At 37.2% G+C, this 19867-nt stretch overlaps 2 protein-coding genes across 2 annotated transcripts; one reads left to right on the top strand and one right to left on the bottom strand.

Annotated features, from left to right (window-relative positions):
• Positions 1 to 1160: 1160 nt before the first annotated feature.
• Positions 1161 to 1676, bottom strand: LOC148200747 (uncharacterized). Its single transcript, XM_088113039.1, has one exon. It carries the CDS (start codon positions 1674 to 1676, stop codon positions 1161 to 1163), a length of 516 nt encoding a protein of 171 aa, XP_087969165.1.
• A 12784-nt stretch (positions 1677 to 14460) lies between these two features.
• Positions 14461 to 15147, top strand: LOC148200746 (uncharacterized). Its single transcript, XM_088113288.1, has one exon. It carries the CDS (start codon positions 14461 to 14463, stop codon positions 15145 to 15147), a length of 687 nt encoding a protein of 228 aa, XP_087969414.1.
• The last annotated feature ends 4720 nt before the right edge of the window (positions 15148 to 19867 follow it).

The following is a 19867-nucleotide window of genomic DNA, read 5'->3' as shown; positions in this document are numbered from 1 at the left end:
ATTAAAAAACAAACACATTACTGCCTCGGTTACGTAAAAACCGAGGCATAAATCCTATCTTTTTTAACCCAATTCACAACCGAGGCATAAAACATACCCCTTTTTACCTCGCTGGTATATACTTCGGTTGTAGAACCGATACCTATAAGCAAAAGTAACCGGTGTCATATCCTCTCAATGCACTAGTGATTAGATTCAGTAATAATTACTATATAGTTTCCTTTCCAGTATATATCCTTACAAAGACTTTTACGCCTTAACAATTTATTTTATTGGTGGATATGGTCAACATTCATACTTTTGTAAAATAGAAATTGAATGTTTATGGTTAACATTCAATGGTATATTAAAAAGTATGGAAAGGACAATGAAGAAAAAAATTATAAATTTGCAATCAGAACAATACGTATGATAATAAAAACAAAGCACATAAAAAAAAATAGAAACAGACAAAAAATAATGCATGTCTTATCTCCAAGTTCAAACGGTTACGAAGTTTTATTCTTTTCTTATCTTTCCTTTTGTTTAAATAAAATGTAATTATTGGTTTGGTAGACAAAAATATTTTAAGTTAGTTTTTATTTTTTAAAAGATTTCAATTACGTCCTAAGTTCTAAAAGAAATTCCAATTACTTTTTAATTTTTGAAAGAGTGTTTCGATTATATTCTCTTTTTAAAAAAATATTTTAGATGTATGTAGTTTGGGTATATCAAGATGCTTTTACTTGCATATACTTAATTTTAGACATTATTGGACTTTATTACAGCGCCAAATATTTTATTAGATTCAATAATAATCTTACTAGTTGAACAAATTTGTGGATATATCCACGGTCAACATTCATATTTTTATAAAATACAAATTGAATGTTTATGGTCAACATTCAATGGTATTTAAAATGTGTGAAAAGGACAAGGAAGAAAAAAATTATAAATTTGCAGTCAGAACAAAATAAAAACAAAGCACGTGAAAAAAAAAAATATAAATAGAAAAAAATAATGCCGGTCATGTCTCCAAGTTGAATCCCCTATCTCTTTCTACGGAGTTTTTTTCTTTTTTATGTTTTCTTTTATTAAAATAATTACTCGTTTGGTCTTTATTTTAATTAGATCTGTTTTTTTTTTTAATTTTTTTAATTACGTTATAAAAATTAAAAAAATTAGTTGAATTTTAATGAGTGCAACAGCTCCTCAATCTCCATGATCTCCATTTTTCGAGTCTCCTCAATAGCCACCACCACATTGTCAAAACTGGATGTTAGAGTTATCAGAATTTTGTCAACAATATACTCACCAGATATCCCATCTTTACATGCCCTCATTTTATTCACCAATTCTTGTATCTTGTCAAAGTATTCTGCCACGACTTCACTCTCATCCATGACAAGAATCTCAAACTGTCTGCTCAATGCCTGCAATTTCACCTTCTTGTTCTTGTCTCCATCACCATAGGTCTTCACTAGGATGTCCCATACCTCCTTAGCAGTAGCAGCCTTGGAGATCTTGTTAAAGATCTTTGGGCTGACACACTGGTACCATAAGAATCTTGCCTTGCTGTCCAATTTCACTTGTATCTTGTAATTCTTCTTCTCTTCTTCAGAAGCCCTATCACTCAACTCAGGCAGTCCGTCTTCTATCACCTCTGAAACATCCTGGAAGCCAAAGATGGCTTGCATCTTGATGCGCCAGTCATCAAACTACTTCCCATCAAACACTGGTAATGGTCCCTGTATTCCTCCAATTCCCGCCATCCTTTCTTGCTAGATTCTTGTAGTTTCTTTGATTTTCACACACCCAAAGAAACCTTCTTTCTCCTCTTCTCGATACAAACAATTCCAGTCACAGATCACACCCACTTCACACACACCAGGAAATACAGCCTATGCTCTGATACCATATTAGACTTAGGGGCAAAAGCGAGAAAACACCAACTCAGATATCTCTGATGATAAAGTAATGCAACCACGTGACAAGAAAGAGAAAGTAGAAGTCGAGAGTTTGAGAGAGAGAGCGTAGAGTGAGATGCTCTGCTAGGGTTTCCCTCTTCCACCAGCGACAGCCAGAGCCACCACACATCGGAGCAAACAGAGAATGAGACAGAGAACAAATGAAGACACTCAAGGTACTGAATAACTTCTCAAAATTTCATTAGTAGCAAAAGTATGTGTTTACAGCTTTTATACACATGAAATGAACTGAATGTAACTGAAAATTGAAATGTTTATTGTTTATTCTAATAGCTTAACTATTTTTATTTCTTTAAAACTTCAAATGCTTAAAAAATCAAATGTGTTTAAGACAACTTGAGAACGAGTTTGTGTTCGTTAAATATTTTTCACATATGTCATGAAGTGAGATTTTATAGAAGGAGTAACTGAATTTTGTGAGACCCTGAAAATTACTCTGTAAATTACCTGTCACATCACCATTAATGCACCCCTCAATCCATGCTTATCTCATTTTAAAACCCATTTCCAAATCTGATAAACTCTCTGACATACACTGAAACCGCGCCCATCATTCTCTGAAAACGCACATGGCTTCACATGCACACACGCCACGTGTTGCAGAAGAAGCTTCTAGTTCAGAATTTAGTGGGCACGTGTCAGCTTGGGGTACGTTCGCTCAAACGAACGTGAATTTCACAAAACTAGATTTCCTAGAATTCTCTCTCTTACCTGCACCACTCATCCTCTTCCTCAGAACTCAAATCCTTCATCTTCTCCAACCTCTCTCTAGAAACCTTAAAACTTCTCTCTACTGTTACTCATTCATCTCTTCTCCGTTTAACATTCAGAACCGTAGGAACGTTCCTTACGCCGTGAACTTCATTTTGGTCCGAACAACTTCAGATTCTGTTGACGGTAAGATTTCCAACTCATAAGCTCGTTTCTGGAATTCCTTCGAACCCAGATTCAGTTACATGCAAGGGCTTAAGTTGATATCGTTTACGTTTCTTTGGTTAGACTTAGTTGAAGAGAATAAGAAAGATCTTGGAGGGTAGAAAACCATAAGTTGGGCAAGTCCAAGTGATATTATTAGAACGAACACTGCTATCCAGGTAAGGGAAGCTTATATGTTTAATTTATACTGCATGTTGTATGATCTGAGTTGTATGTATGAAAATTATGAAGTTTGAGCTGTTATGAACGTTCTCTTATATTGGATATGATTTCTGGGTTGTTGAACTGTATGTTGGTTTGATACGTATGAATGATGGATGAATATTGTAATATATGAGTTATTAATATGTTGATTGTTGAATGTGAATTAATCTGGAAGTGAAAGTTATAAAGTTCATAGACTTGAGAATCATTTGAAGTATAAAGTATAGGTTAAAATGTTGAAATCTGGAAATTTGTTAAGTTTGAGAAATCTGAAACTTAAATCATCCCCTTTGATAAATGACGCTCGTCATCGTACGGTCTTAGACCGTTCGGTTTCCCTTAAAATCACTTAGAATGGAAATCTTTCATTTGGAAAGAATTCTGCTCGAGAACGAGCGTCCCCATTTGGATGTCTGAGCGTTCGTTCAGCTCAGCTGTTTAAAAATATTTGAAACTTTATAAATACGTAACGCTCGGTCTTTAACCGAAGCGTTCGCTCTTAATAGCGTTCGGCCTTACGTCGAACGTTCGTTCTTGATAGCGTTCGGCCTTATGTCGAACGTTCGTCCATAGTAACGTTCGCTCTGATACCGAACGTTCGTTTAAATGACGCACGGTATTCTACCAAAGCGTTCGTCTTAAACAGCGCTCGGTCTTATACCGAAGCGTTCGTTCAAAATAGCGTTCGTTCCAATATTTGAATATTTATTCTCTTACGTTCGTTCAGTACTGGCATCAGTTCATTTAATTGGTCAAACAGAGAGTTACGTCCGTCCGTCCAGTACTGTATTTGGACGTTCGTCCTATTTTCTTCAAAGGACTGAACGTTCGTCTTTTTGTACTCTTAAAGTTAAAGATGAGATTGATTATGAATTATGATAAATTACAGTGCGAACGTTATATTAAGTGATTTTATGATTATGGAATTTGAACGAGCGTTCCAAGGAGGAACGTCTCAGATATGTGGAATATTGAATTGGTAAAGTATGACTGTGGTTAGCTAATGCTGGCTTGGTCCATCCTGATATTCCGTGATACTCATCTTCACGTAGAAGGGGGTAGTCATGTGTGGGAATGGCAGGAGGTTCTATTCCTTAGGGGTACTTTGGATAGGGCTAACCTCGAGTGGCAGCTGTTGAGTGTATCCCAGTTACTACATCACTCGGGTGCAAGGACGCCTGTAGCTACATAGTTCATACAGTCCGGACAGTCGTCTATTATATACTTATAAACTACTATGATGGAATATGTTCAATTGTATGTTGTACGTGTGCATTGAAATGTTGAATGTGTACGTTGGATGTTTGAATTAAATATTATAAGCTTACCCTTTCGTTTTCCTTGTGTTGTCAATTGTCCATGTACGTTCGTCCTGTTTTGCAATGATCATCCGTTGTGGATGTGAGCAGATGGTGGTACGTCCCTGGAAGAAATGCTGGAAGAAGAAAATTTGAATGAAGCTAATCTGGTGGAGGTAGAAGTAAAGGCCGAGCCTTAGAGCGCTCGATAGATCAGAATTATGAATTGTTAGCTTAGTTGGACGTTCGGCTAAATATTTTGTAAAGCCGTTCGTCCTAATTATCCCTGAACCCTATTTTGAGCGTACGTTATTTGTATCTAAAACCGTTCGTTATTAGCGCTCGTTGTGTTGAGCCCTATATTGAAACTCTGCAACCTTAAGCCGTTCGGCTTTTGAACTTGGTTAATTGTAAAGACTGTTTATTTACTGTTAATTGTAATTAATTCTAAATTATGGTAATTACTATATTTTGAGATGTTACAAATTTCATATCCACTTTATTTTAATGTGTAACCTTGTAAAAACAACTTTATTGTACTTAGCTTGAAAAGACAACTCGTACTTATTATTAAACTTAGGAGGGAAAGTTTAATGGATAACCCGAAGAGACTTTGTGTACTCATAAGATAAAAGTAATACTGAAGAACACTTGTAAACATTTGTTATTTTGTAAGTGAAACTTTTCACAATTTTTAATGGAGAATTAGGTGTAACTAAGGATAACAAGAACTTGGATTGACTATAGGTAATGCTCAGTATTCGTCCCGTCTAAAATTTGTCCCATTACTTATAAGGTATTTATAAAAAAATATCCAGTTTTTTTTTATCTGCAAGTACCTATTAATACCTGGAATATATATATATATATATATATATATATATATATATATATATATATATATATATATATATATATATATATATATATATTATATTTGTGTGTGTGAATATTCATATTCACCAAAAATAAAATTACATTAAATTTAAATTTACATATCTAATAAGTTAACTTATTATTATAATGAAATTTTATTGGATTATAGATTTTATTGTATAATAAAATTGTTTTACAAGAGATTAATTTGAACATGTTTAAATTATTTGTTTCGATTATATATTAAATGCTATTTAATTGTATATTTATAACTTTATTTAAATTTATATATTAGGATAGTAACATGTCAGGTTGAACATGAATAATATGTTATCATACTTGTTACCCTCTCACTACCTATTAGATATCCACATTAAAATAATCACATATTTTCTTTTGAAGGTTTAATGATTGGGGAGGTTATTATTAGTGGTGACATGTACCAATTGGTCCCTCAATGAAAAATTGATGCAATTTGATTCTACTCTTAAATTTGTATAATGACGTTAAATGTTAGGTAAAATGGTTTGATTAAAATCCGTGTGTGAAAAATTGATGCAATTTGATTCTACTCTTAAATTTGTATAATGGCGTTAAATGTTAGGTAAAATGGTTTAATTAAAATCCGTGAGTTAATTAAAACACGTGTCAGGGCATTTGATATTTTAAACATTAAAAATTTAGTAAAGTTTAATTAAAATTAAATTGAGAATGTTTGTCACGAAATTAGGGTTCTTTCATCCACTTTAAGGTTCTATATTCGAAATTAGGGATTGATTGAGTGAGGGATTGAGAGAGCGAGCGAAATTAGAGATTGATTGAGCGAACTTCTTCCTCTTCTTCTTGTACTAGGTTTTCGCGACATTTGGTGGCTATGTGCATGATCATTTTCGAACAACGATGGTGCATTTACGGTTTCATCGTTGTGCTCTGCTGCTTGTTTGTGCGATATAAGGAGAAGATTTAGGCTGGTGCTTCACGTTTTGGTTTGCTGCAAGGTGGTTCGTGGTTCAGATCTCTGTTCCAATTTGGATTTTGTTTCAGGTGTGTGTCACGATGGTAGTCTCTATGGTACAGGGTTGCTTTGCGTTTTGTGGTGCGATGGAGATGCGATTCACTACAAGTGGGTCTATGTGGAGGTATATGATGTTGTTTGCGAGGTGGTTTTGGCTAGATCTAGTGCGTCGTCAACGTCAATGGGCGGTGGCTGACGACACTGTGGTGGCTTCAATGATTATCTAAAGTTTGGTTCTGACAGAGAAGATGAAGATGATAGTGACATTTCATCATTTGCTCCTACTTAAAATATCTTTACTATGCCATATCATTTAAATAATTCACATCAATATGTTATGTATACTTTTACCGTTCTTCAACCAATTTAACAGGAGAGATCTAATTGTATTAATTTTTCATAGTTAGGAATCTAATCGAAGGAAAAAAATAATTGAAAGACCAATTTAAAATAAGTCACCTGAAATAAACACCTACTGAATAATTAAAATTTTTTTGAACTTGTGAATATCAGTTGCATATCCATTTTCAAAATAGCACCTCCCGTAAAACCACTCGTTCCCAAAATAACACCTCCAAAATAGCACTTGAAAAAACAACATTAACTACAAAATATCTGTCTCCAAAACTCCCACCACCACAGCCACCCAAAGGAACACCTATTTCACATCCACCATTGCCATTACCACCAGCTGAGTCACCACTATTGCCTACTCCAACAACATACCCCACACCAACCGAAGCACTAACAACGTCAGCTCCAACACCAGCCCCTGCACACAAAAGCAAAGCGCCAAAACCATCAGTTGTTCCTTCACCACTAAGTATCACTCTAACATTTGCACCAAGGCCTTTGATTGAAACACCAACATTGAAGAAGACACGCCAGAACCTCCTCCCCACAAGCACAAGAGATATCACTCGCAATATTTGGCTCGAGCACCAGCCTCACTAGTTGAAGATATTACTGTTAGTTCACGCTATTTGGAATTATGCAGCAAAGGCAAAAGGATAATGCATAGAGTGGTACAAAGATAGAGAAACTGAGAGGAATCTCATTAATTGTTGAATGAAAATGTATAAGTATATATGTAATCAGAAAACAAAGGTCTAATTGTCATGTTGACAGTTATAGTAGTTTGGATTATAACAACACTCCCCTTTAAACCATACTCTCTATAGATTTAACATTAAGTAAATCTTTCAATCTTTCAAACCTATTTTGCCTCAAAGCCTTTGTAAAAACATCAGCTACTTGATCTTCTGTAGAGCAGTGTAATAATTCCAATCTTCCTTTGCTGACTCTCAAGAAATGAAATTTTGTCTCAATGTGTTTACTTCTTCCATGGAATACTGGGTTCTTTGATAAACTATTGGCAGATTTATTGTCTACCAGAAGTTGTATTGGTTTTCTACATTCTAGCCTCAAATCATCAAGAAGTGCCTCCATCCACACACACTGATAAGTTGTTTCTGTAGATGCAATGTATTCTGCTTCACAGGATGAGAGTGCCACCACACTTTACTTTTTAGAGAACCACGAGATAGGTGCTCCCATGTACTTGAAAAAATAGCCAAACGTACTCCTTATATCAAGCTTATCACCACACCAATCAGAATCACACCAAACCTCTAGAACACCTTCCACACTGCTTTGCATTTTAGGAAATAAGAGACCAAAATGAGTTGTTCCCTTCAAGTATCTCAAAGTATGTTTGGCAGCTGACAGATGTGATAACATTGATTCATTCATAAATCTGCTCAACAATCCAACTCCATAGCTAATATCTGGTCTACTGTTGCAAATATATCTGAGTGACCCTACAATTTGTTTGTATAGAGTAACATCTACCTTCTTCTCATCTGCTTGATCTGTCAACTAGGTTTGCTATGACAGGAATTAGAACACTGTTGTAGTTCTTCATGTTGAATCTTTTCAAGACTTCGTTAATGTATCTTCTTTGATGAAGAAATACTCCATCCGCTGTTTGCACGAACTCCAGCCTGAGAAAGTAACTCAGATTGCCAAGATCTGTCATATCAAATTCTTCTTTCATTCTCTTTTTGAATTCTTCAATTTCATCTGTAGAGTTTCCAATCATTTGAAGGTCATCTACATACAGACAAATCAACAAAGTAATTTGTTGTCCAACTGACTTCACATAAACTCCAAATTCCATAGAACATTTCTGGAATCCCAGTCTGAGAAGCAATGCATTGATGTGGTTGTTCCAGGCTCGAGGTGCCTGTCTAAGCCCATATAAGGCTTTGTTCAACCTATATACCTACTGCTCTTCACCTTTCTTCTCAAATCCAGGGGGTTGTCTCACATAAATCTCCTCTTCTAATGGTCCATTCAAGAACGCTGATTTCATATCCATTTGAGAAATTTTCCAGCCTTTAAAACTGGCCACTGCAACCACTAATCTCACTGTTTCAAGCCTTGCAATTGGTGCAAAGACATATGTGAAGTCAACTCCAGGTTTCTGCAAAAAATTCTTTGCAACCAATCTAGCTTTGAGCTTTTCTATACCTTCATCCGATTTGTACTTGGTCCTAAACACCCACTTGACCTCAATGGGTTGTTTGTGTTGAGGCAATTCTACGATCTCCCATGTTCTATTCTTCTCAATTGTCTTCAACTCCTCCATCAATGCTTCTTTCCACTCCTTTACATCAATTGCTTGCCTCAAAGTAAGTGTTTTTGCATCAGCCAAGACAGCAAGGTGGACGAGATCACCAGAATATGCTATATCATTGTCTGCAAACACCTCATGGTCTGCGAGTCTAGTAGAGGGAAATCTTGCTCTTTGAGATCTTCTACTATTAGTTTCAACATTAGTAGCATCATGTTTAACACTATCATAGTTTCTGTCTTCTAACCAACTAGGCACTGAACCTATTTTCACGTCTGCCTCGGCTTCCTTGTAGTCAAATGTTGTAGCCTCATCCACTATCACATCTCTACTGATAACAACTTGTTTCTTCTTTGGACTGTACAACCTATAAGCACCTGTTGAATGGTAGCTAACAAGGATGAAGGTTTCACTCTTATCATCCAACTTCTTTCTTCTCTCATCTAGAATATGTTTGTATACTAGTACAAAAATCGCTTACAACGTCGAATATTTTAGGCTTTTAACGGCGAATTCGCAAACGACGTTATATCAAGAGATATTAAATTGACGTCGAATTTTAAAAAAATTCAACGTTAAATTAACGTCGAATTTCGAATTTTGTCAATATACGACGTTAACTTAACGTCGAATTTTGTCAATATTCGATTAATCAATTTTTTTATTATTTTTTTTTAATTAATTGTGATCCTTTTTAACAACTCTACGATATCTGAAAAGCAGAAAAACAAAAAATTTCAAGTTTTTGGTATTTTATAAAGCATGAACTTTGATCAACAACAAACAACAATAACCAACAACAAACAAGTTCAATCAAACAACAGCAAATAAGTTCAACCAAACAACAACGACAAACAAGTTCAACCAAACAACAACCATAAACAAGTTAAAAAAAACAACAAACAAGTTCAACAAACAAGTTCAACAAACAAGTTCTTCAAAATGAAAACGAAAACTAACCTTCAAAAGATGGGTTCATCGGAATAAAGTGTCGTCACCTGTGAGAGAGAAAACAGAATGCATCTATGAAGGACAAGAACACGAAAATAATCGGTTAAAATAAACAAAAATCATACATAAAGTACTTAATTAACATGCATTTGTATCAAATGAAAAAAAGATTACCCGTGATGGTCATCAAACTTCGTTCGAAAAAAGTTTGAGAAGAAAAGAGGGTCTCACGCGCTACGATAAAGTTAATGAATTTTCAATCTCCCGCTCAATTTTTTATTGAATTCACTAACATTTTAACGTCTAACGCTAAGACATTCAATGTTTTATATCCTTTTACGTCGAATTATAATTATAAACGACATTTAATAATTACATTTATTTACAAAAATGCCACCGGTCATTTTTAATCACTAGTGCAGAATTGGCCTTTAACGTCACCTCATAGACGTCCGTCCACAAAAGCTCCAACGTAAATAATTGACCGGTGACATATCCGTAAATAAGTGAAACTGTAGACGTCCGTTGTGGGGGCGGGGGGAGGGACGTCTATAATATTGTAGACGTCCGGGCCCCTCCCACGGACGTCTAAGAGGCTGGAACAATCACCTCTTCAACTCCCTCTGTCAGCCCTTAAACGTCGGTTGTGGAGGGGGCCGGACGTCTATAATATTATAAACGTCCGCCCCCCTCCACAACAGACATTTAATGGGCTGAAGACAATTAATTCTTCAACCACCCAATCAGCACCGTAAACGTCCGATATTGGGGGTCGGACGTCTATAATATGATAGACGTCCGGCCCCCTCCACAAAGGACGTTTAAGGGCTGACAGAGGGAGTTGAAGAGGTGATTGTTCCAGCCTCCTAGACGTCCGTAGGAGGGGCCCGGACGTCTATAATATTATAGATGTCCGTCGCCCCCCACAATGGGCTGACAGGGGGAGTTGAAGCGTTCATTTCTTCAGCCACTTAGACGTCCATTGTGGAGGGGGTCGGACGTCTATAATATAATAGACGTCCGGGCCCCTTCCATGGACGTCTAAAACCCCCCGCGAATATCAATTTTAAATCCCCAAAGACGTCATATTAGTGATAGCCTCGACGTTTATAGTATTATAAACGTCGGGGCCCCATAGTACCGGACGTCTATTGGTATTTATACTAAAACACGAACCCGCGAGCAGTTACGCTCACTATTCATCGTCTTCCCCGCGAACTCTCTCTGCGGCATTGCATTTCCAAGTGCGTTTACTCTCTTTTGGACCGTTTAAATTTACTTTCAATCCGATTACATTGCTATGTGATGAAATATCTTTGATTTGAACCGATTAAAAATCGTTTTCGGTGCGTTTTGGTGCAGTTTGGTGCGTGTTCTTGGGCGGCTTTTTCGACTGTTTTTGGCCTACGTTTTAGGCCGTGCCCTCCTCGATTTCCCTCCCTTTCATTTGGAATCTACTTTTCAGGTTAGCTTGTACGTTGATAAAGGTTTTTTGTATGCATGTTATTGGTTTTTGTGTATGCATGTTTTTGACTCTATAAGGTATGCATGTGTTATTGGCTTTTGAATATGCATGTATTAGTTGTGTTATTATAATTGTGATATGTTAGAATGTAAGTATCAAATCATTGAGTAACACTTAGTTCCCGTTTGAAATTTAACACAAACAATTAATCTTTTAATCGTTTGTGTTAAATTTTGAATTGTCCGATTGGACAGTTTAAGAAAATTAATTTTCACAATTTACAAAACATGTCAATTGGAGTTTATGGATAAGATTGATAAAATTTCGGTTCAGTATTTATGTTGTTCTCCGGATGCATATTTGATTGTGGTCATCGTTGACTACTCTCATTTCGTGTATTTCGGAGACCAATGCGAAATGCTGCCGAAATCTTATCAATTTTATCATGTAGACTTCTTTGCACGTGTCTTAGCAAATTATGAAAATTAATTTTTTTGAATGGGTAGGGCCTAACCTTGTGAGAGTTAAAAAACTTATACTGATGATTTTACGAACATAGTATGGATCGAAGCTGGATGAATGAACGTCGCATCAGTGAAGAATATGATAAGGGTGTTTCGGAGTTCTTGCAATACGTTGAACAAAATGCTAAGTCTGTGAACGGGACATATTTTTGTCCTTGTGTTCGTTGTCTTAATCAAATACGGCAAGACTTAGGCAATGTGCGTGACCATCTATTCATGTACAACATAATGAGGACTTATACCGTTTGGACTTGGCATGGAGAAGTACTGGACCAGCCTACCACGTCACGAGGAACGAATTATGTGGAAGAATGGATGAGTGACCATTTAGAGGACATGATACGTGATGTCGATGAAGATAATTTTGGAAGAGCTAATTTGTATGATTCTCTTATTAATGATTCTGAGCAACCGTTGTTCCTAGGATGCTCGAACTTTACACGTCTGTCTACAACTTTAAAGTTGTTTAGTTTAAAAGCAAGGAATGGATGGACCGATAAAAGTTTCACCGAGTTGTTGGCGTGGTTGAAGGAGATGATTTCAGAAAATAATACTCTACCTATTCGTAATTACGAGGCCAAATTTTTTTTATGTCCAATGGGTCTTGAATATCAAAAGATACATGCTTGTCCTAATGATTGTGTTTTGTACACAAAGGAGTTTGCTTCGCTAAAGTATTGTCCAACATGTGGTTTATCCCGTTTTAAAAAGAAATCTGACAGAATCACTGCTAATGAAGGTAATGATGGTGCACCTGCTAAGGTGATGTGGTATTTGCCTATAATACCTAGGTTCAAACGTATGTTCTCTGTAAAAGAAGATGCAAAGAACCTTAAATGGCACTCTGACGGAAGAAAGTGCGATAATCTTCTTCGACACCCTGCTGATTCACCACATTGGAAAAAGATTGATGACAAATTCCCAGAATTTGGTGCAGATCCAAGAAACTTAAGGCTTGTACTTGCAACTGATGGTATGAATCCTTATGGAAACTTAAGTAGCAAACACAGTTCGTGGCCAGTTATGTTGATGATTTACAATCTTTCTCCTTTGTTGTGCATGAAGAGAATATGTGTGATGTTGTCCATGATGATATCGGGTCCTAAACAACCTGGAAATGTCATTGATGTTTATTTACAACCTTTAATTGATGATTTGAAATTGTTGTGGGAAGAAGGGGTCGACGTGTTTGATTCACATGTTCAGGAACAGTTCCGTTTGCGTGTAATGTTGTTTTGCACTATAAATGATTTCCCAGCGTATGGAAACTTGAGCGGTTATAGTGTTAAAGGTCATTTTGCATGTCCCATATGTGAACAAAACACTAGTTACCTTCAGTTGAAGCATGGTCAGAAGACGGTATATACAAGACATCAAAAATTCCTTCCTCGTAATCATCCTTATCGTAGATTGAAAAAAGCATTTAATGGAAGTACTAAGGATGAGGTTGTGTGCTGATATGATCATAGATGGGGCAACAATATATTCTCTCTAGGTATGCACTTCCCCATCATGTGCAGACCCCAGAATGATGAAGAGGTGTACAACAAAGTCAAAAACATTGACATTGTGTTTGGAAATCATCGTAAAACTACCTCTGCAAAAAACATTTGGAAGAAACGATCAATATTTTTTAAGCTTCCATATTGGTTTGAACTTGATGTTAAACATTGTATTGATGTGATGCACGTTGAAAAAAATGTTTGTGACAGTGTCATCGGAACTTTATTAAACGTCAAAGTGAAGAGCAAAGACGGAATAAAAGCACGACAAGATTTGGCTGACATGGAAATCCGATCTGAGTTACATCCATAGATAATAGAAAGACGCACCTATCTGCCCCCAGCCTGTCACACACTTTCTAAAAAAGAAAAACAAAGTTTTTGTAACTGTTTAAGAAGTGTGAAGGTTCCACAAGGTTATTCTTCAAGTATTAGTAACCTTGTGTCTATGCAAGACTTAAAGCTAGTTGGTTTAAAGTCTCACGATTGTCATGTATTGATGCAACAATTGTTACCTGTTGTTATTCGAGGCATATTACCTCCTTCTATTAGGGGTATTCTGACACATCTGAGTTTTTTCTTTAATGCCATTTGCAAGAAAGTTGTTGACCCTCGAGGTTTAGATGAATTGGAAAATGAGGGTATAAGACTACTATGTCAATTGGAGATGTATTTTCCACCTTCATTTTTTGACATCTTGGTACATTTGATTGTTCATCTAGTCAGAGAAATTCGATTATGTGGGCCGGTCTTCTTAAGGTGGATGTACCCAGTTGAAAGATACATGAAGATCTTAAAGGGATATGTCAAGAATCAATATAGACCAGAAGCTTCAATCATAGAGCGATACGTTGCAGAAGAAGCCATTGAATTTTGTTCACGTTATATGTCATCTTGTGAACCCGTGGGTCTTCCCAAGAGCAGACATGAAGGAACATGTGAAGGTAAGGGTGTCCGAGGTGTGAGAATTCAAAGTGTTAGCAGAAAAGAAATTGACCAAGCTCATTTGTACGTCTTAAACAACACTGTTGATGTGATTCCTTACATTTCTGACCACGTTAATGAAATAAAGGCAGCAAACCCGAAAATGAGTGAAAAATGGCATCTTAATGAACATGTGAAAACCTTCTTACAATGGTTTAAGAAAAATATTTATGCGACTCCACATGTTTCTGAAACCTTATTGAGGTTATCTCGTGGGCCGAACACGAATGTCATTACATATGGTGGGTACTATATAAACAATATTTCTTTTCAGACAAAGGTAGAAGATGACAAAAGCAGAGTTCAAAATAGTGGCGTCACACTACAAGCTGAGGCTGTGCACTTTGCTAGTTCTAAAGACAAAAATCTAATCACAACATCCATTAGTTATTTTGGAATAATACAAGAAATATGGGAAGTTGATTACGCCACTTTTAGAGTCCCAGTTTTCAAGTGTAAATGGGTTGATATAAATTCTGGTGTCATGACAGATGACCTTGGTTTCACATTGGTAGACTTGAACAAGATGAATTACACTGATGAACCATTTATCATGGCTAGTCAAACAAGACAAATATTCTACGTAAATGATCCAGCGAATAACAAATGGTCAGTGGTTTTAGAAGGAAAAAACATGCATGGACATGATGATGACGATTCTCTTGATATACTTGAGACAACATCTGTTGCATCTAGACCCACTGAAGACCCAATTGATGACGTTGCTGATGTCATCCAGGCAATTCGTAGTGATCACAATGAAGGGATTTGGGAAAAAACAATATCTTAATAGGTTGATATTTTTGTTTTTTATTGACTTTATATGTATGTTCATCATAATTGAATTATTACTAACCTTGTATAATTTTTTAGGTATGTTGGCCTCAGACTCAGGATTGGGAAAGACCAGACGTGGTCGAGGCGTCACCCGAGTGGCAGATGTGACATCCGAACGTGTGGATGGTCAGAGGAGACATGTTGACATTGACCCCAGATCAGGTCACCCATCAGGGCCAAATGCTGATAGGTTTAGGAGTTATCTGGGTAAGTTAGGAAAAAGTCATGTCTCTATCCTTCATGCATGTTGGGATGACGTCCCAAAGGTCGACAAGAACCTCTTATGGCAAGATATTCAGGTATGTTTATACTTCATGCAATTTGTGATATACTTATCTTTCATGTTTTCCTATCAATAACATGTTTTTTGTTTTAAACAGCAACATTTTGATATTCCAAACACAATACAAATTAGAAAGAAAGTGTTATCGCATATAGCGATAAGATGGAGGGATTTCAAGACAAGGCTGACACGACTATATGTCTTTGGAGACAGGCAACATGAAAATCCCTGTCAGCAATATACATTCACAGAGGAGGATTGGATGCAGTTTCGTGCATCTAGAGAGTCTGAGGAATGAAAGGTATGTTTCTTAACATCTAAAAATGTATTCATTGAGTTTTTATGATTTTACACTTATTTATATACACGGTTTCACAGGGTAAAAGGTTAGCCGCCCAAGAAAGACAAAGGCTAAACGATGCACCACACTTGTTATCACGAGGTGGTTATGCAAAACTGGAAAAGAAACTTAGAAAGTCTAGAGCGGATGCCTTGGGACTTAAGTCGCCGGACCTAGCACCTGCACCTGCTAGGTACGAGCTGTGGAAGGCAGCTCGGACAAAATCTGATGGGAACATGACATCTTCCTCAGCTGCCTTGATGTCACAGAGAATTGTAAGTTCAAATTATAAGCAGTTTGTTTGATTGTGTATCTATCACAACATGTCTTCTAAGTAACGATTGTTGTTTTATGTGCAGGATGAGTTGGTTGAACAGCAAACTGAGGGCACATTTGCTGGCCAAGGTAGGGACGACATTCTAACAACGGCCATTGGAAGGCTCGAGCACCCAGGATGTGTACGTGGAGTTCCTGGGGTGATTGGTCTTCGTGACTACTTTGGCCCTACACAGAAAACTCCCCCATCAATGAGTCAGGAGACACTGAGGCAGATGGATCTTCAGTGGGAGGAAAGACTCAACCAAAGCATGAGATCAATGGATCAACGATTCATGGAGCAGCTACAAGAACAAAAAGAAATACAAAGAGCGCTTCAAGAAAAGCTGCATTTCATGACGCAAGGCAACATGGGGGGCGCTGAAACTCCCACACCACCTCGGGTCAACACTAGAGGATCATGCTCTGCTGTAGAACCCACTTAGTATAGCGGTCAGTATGAGCTGTTGGTTGATGGGGATCTCCCACGCATTGTGGCTGTCGGACGAGTGCTTGAGGGAGGACAGACTATTCATGGTGTTCCCATATTACCCCAGCACGTGCGTGTGACGATTGACGAGGTTCGGGATCCCCAGGCTCAGGTGCCTGTACCCACTCCAGAAATTAACTTTGTGGGGGAGGCCATAGGATCATTTATAGCCTGGCCTAGAGCATTGATCATGTCACACATCGCTACTCCATAGGTATAATGTATTTCTTATTAGTATTTCTATGTTTATTCTTCAAATATTTGTTGATAACTCTTTGACGTAAATTCTTATCTTCAGTTCACACGTCCTCAGAAGCAGCCAATTCATGATACAGTCATACATGAAGATGATGACATGGCTGAAGCGGAGGATGATCCTCTATCAAAGCTAATGACAAGATTACCCAGGTTGAAGAAAGCACCATTAGAACTATACTGGGATTTGAGAGTATTTGGTCTTCCCCCACATGTTCCAGTTTATATCACATTATCTGATGTATTGGAGATGATTGGGGGAGACCGGATATTGAATATTTCCGTCATTCAGCTGTGGTACATGTAAAATAGTCAATTTGGTCTTTCATATTACTTTTATTTAGATTCTTATAGTTTCTAACAACTTAACTTTGTTGTTTTAGGTACATGGACACAATCATTGTAGAACAAGGTCGGTCTTCCATGTACGGATTTGTTGAACCTCAGACCATTCAACTGTCTGGTAACACACTTCAAAACAGACAACATTATTTGCAAACATGGATGGATGAGTCAAAAAGAGACGTATACCTTGTGCCATACATTGATGGGTAGGTGTTGTTATATGTGACCAATTCATTATTATAGTTTCCTTAATTAGTTAAATAACTATTTATCCTTTATGATAGCATGCACTGGCAACTGATGGTCATCATTCCCAAAGCATGTAAAATTATATGGTTTTGTTCGTTGCATAGGAAGATGAAAAATGACTTGAGAACAATGCTTCAAGGGTAAGTGTTTCTCCAAAAATGACTTTGAATTTGATGTTCACCTTCAACTTTTATGATAAATATAGTCATATTAATTATACTTTGTGTTTTCCATCTGTACAGAGTTATTGGTAAATCACGTGGTCAACTGGTTCAAATTTTGTATCCAAAGGTTTTAAGTCATTTATAGTTCTAATTCATTATTTTCTATGTTATTGAATGATCTAAATTCTTAACTATTTAGTTTGTTATTTTAGTGTAACCAGCAACTAGATTCATGGGAATGTGGCTTCTATGTGATGTGTTGGATTAAGACCATCATTCGAGCTGTCATTACAGATGACTGGAATGAGGTAATGACGTATACCTTGAATACATTACAAATCAAATTTATCTTCAAACATATATGAAACCATAATGAATCTTTCTTTAATTTTGCAGCGCTTCAAGAGTACATCGCCTATTCTAGAGGACACAATTAGACAGATAAGGCAGGAGTGGACCGCTTATCTTCTGCAAAGATGGAGTTAGGAATAGTTTTATTTGTTGTTGAACATTGCTTAGTTTTAGTTTAAGTTTTAACTTGATAGTTTTGGTAGTGGATTATATTTTACATTAAGTAGAACTTTGTTTATATGAAACGCATATATATATATATTATTGCAAAATTGTTCTGGGACAATTTTCTGCTTTTCAGGTGTGGTTTTATTGCAAAAATAAATTATTTTTTTAAAAAAAAAACGCCCAGTAGACGTCGGTTAGTACACTGTCGGACGTCTATAGACGTCTGGCAGTGCACACACCAACGTCCAACCCCACCCCTAGCACAAGACAATTCAGGCATGTGGTCGTCGGGTGACACACCTCGGACGTGTGAATAGACGTCGGGGGGAGGAGAAGACGAACATCTGTATAGACGTCTGACGGGGGCACATTGGACGTCTATATGGACATCCGAGGGTGTACACCGGACGTCTGCATAGGCGTCGGGCCTGACACATCGGACGTCTATACACTCGTCCGATGTGGAACCCCCGACGTCTGAGTAACGTCACCCACAAAGACGTCGGGGGAAGGTCGAACGTCAAAAAGCCAAGAGAACGGACGTCTAAAGCCCTTTCTGCACTAGTGAATGTTGGCTATTTAGTGGTTCGACGTTAAACGCGTGACGTTATACGTTGTTTTTGCACTAGTGGTAGCATGTAGACCCAAAAATTCTCAGGTGATTAGCAGCTAGCTTGATTCCTGACCAGGCCTTTTTAGGAGTACAATTCGGTAGAGTTCTTATTGGGCTTCTATTCAACAAATAGGCTGCAGTAGAAACATCCTCTCCCCATAGACAATGTGGCAGCTTCTTTCCTTTTATCATGCACCTGGTCATGTCAAGCAACATCCTATTCCTTCTTTTGGCCAGGCCATTATGCTGGGTGTATATGGAGCAACCACCTCATGCATAATTCCTTTATCATCACAAAATCTACTCATTTTGCTAGAGTTGAACTCTCCTCCACCATTGGTCTTGAAGGTCTTGATCTGCATACCAGATTGTCTCTCCACCATGGCACAAAATTTAACAAAGCATAAGTACACTTCTTTCTTTCCTTTCAACAAATAAATCCAGATTTTCCTAATCCATTCATCTACAAAAATCAGGAAATATTTATTACCTCTAAGTGACTACACGTCAAAGGGCCCACACACATCAGAGTAGATAACTTCAAGAGGTTGCTTTGCTCTCTTGAGAGCAGATTTCTTGAATTCGTTTTTGGTTTGTTTCCAAATAGCGCAACCCTCACACACCTTGTCAGGAATGTATATCATTAGAACCCCTTTTATCAATTCCTTGCCTTTCAATTGACTCAAACTTTTAAAGTTCAGATGCCCAAAGCGATAAAGCCATAACCATCCTTCCTCTTCAATATTAACAGCAGCTAAACACTGAACAATAGTAGGATTCAAGTTCACCTTAAATGTTTTGTTTCTAGCAAGAGGAGCCTTGAGCACTAGAAGTTGCCTTTCATCAAACACTTCTATGTGTTTTTGCTCCATTGACATGGTGTAACCTTTTTCCAGAAGTTGTCCCAGACTCAACAAATTACTCCTCATCGTTGGAACATACAACACATTGATCATGTAGGCGAATCGGCCATCCTTGCGAGTGATCGAGACCTTGCCCGCTCCTTCAGCCATGATCACACTGTTATCTACAAATCTCACATTGCTTTTTATGCTTGTATCCAGGTCTATCAGCCATTCTCTCTTACCCGTCATATGGTT

The sequence above is a fragment of the Vigna umbellata genome, chromosome 4 (genome assembly GCF_029865625.1).
Source record: "Vigna umbellata cultivar VRB3 chromosome 4, Vumbellata_1.0, whole genome shotgun sequence".
In the NCBI taxonomy this organism is placed as follows: Eukaryota; Viridiplantae; Streptophyta; class Magnoliopsida; order Fabales; family Fabaceae; genus Vigna; species Vigna umbellata.
The sequence above is the reverse complement of the archived record's forward strand: the minus strand, read 5'-3'. Positions and strand labels throughout refer to the sequence as shown.

What these genes read in the sequence shown, in the direction of transcription:
- LOC148200747 (XM_088113039.1), bottom strand. Translation starts at nt 1,676, where the DNA reads ATGCAAGCCATCTTTGGCTTCCAGGATGTTTCAGAGGTGATAGAAGAC.
- LOC148200746 (XM_088113288.1), top strand. Translation starts at nt 14,461, where the DNA reads ATGAGTGAAAAATGGCATCTTAATGAACATGTGAAAACCTTCTTACAA.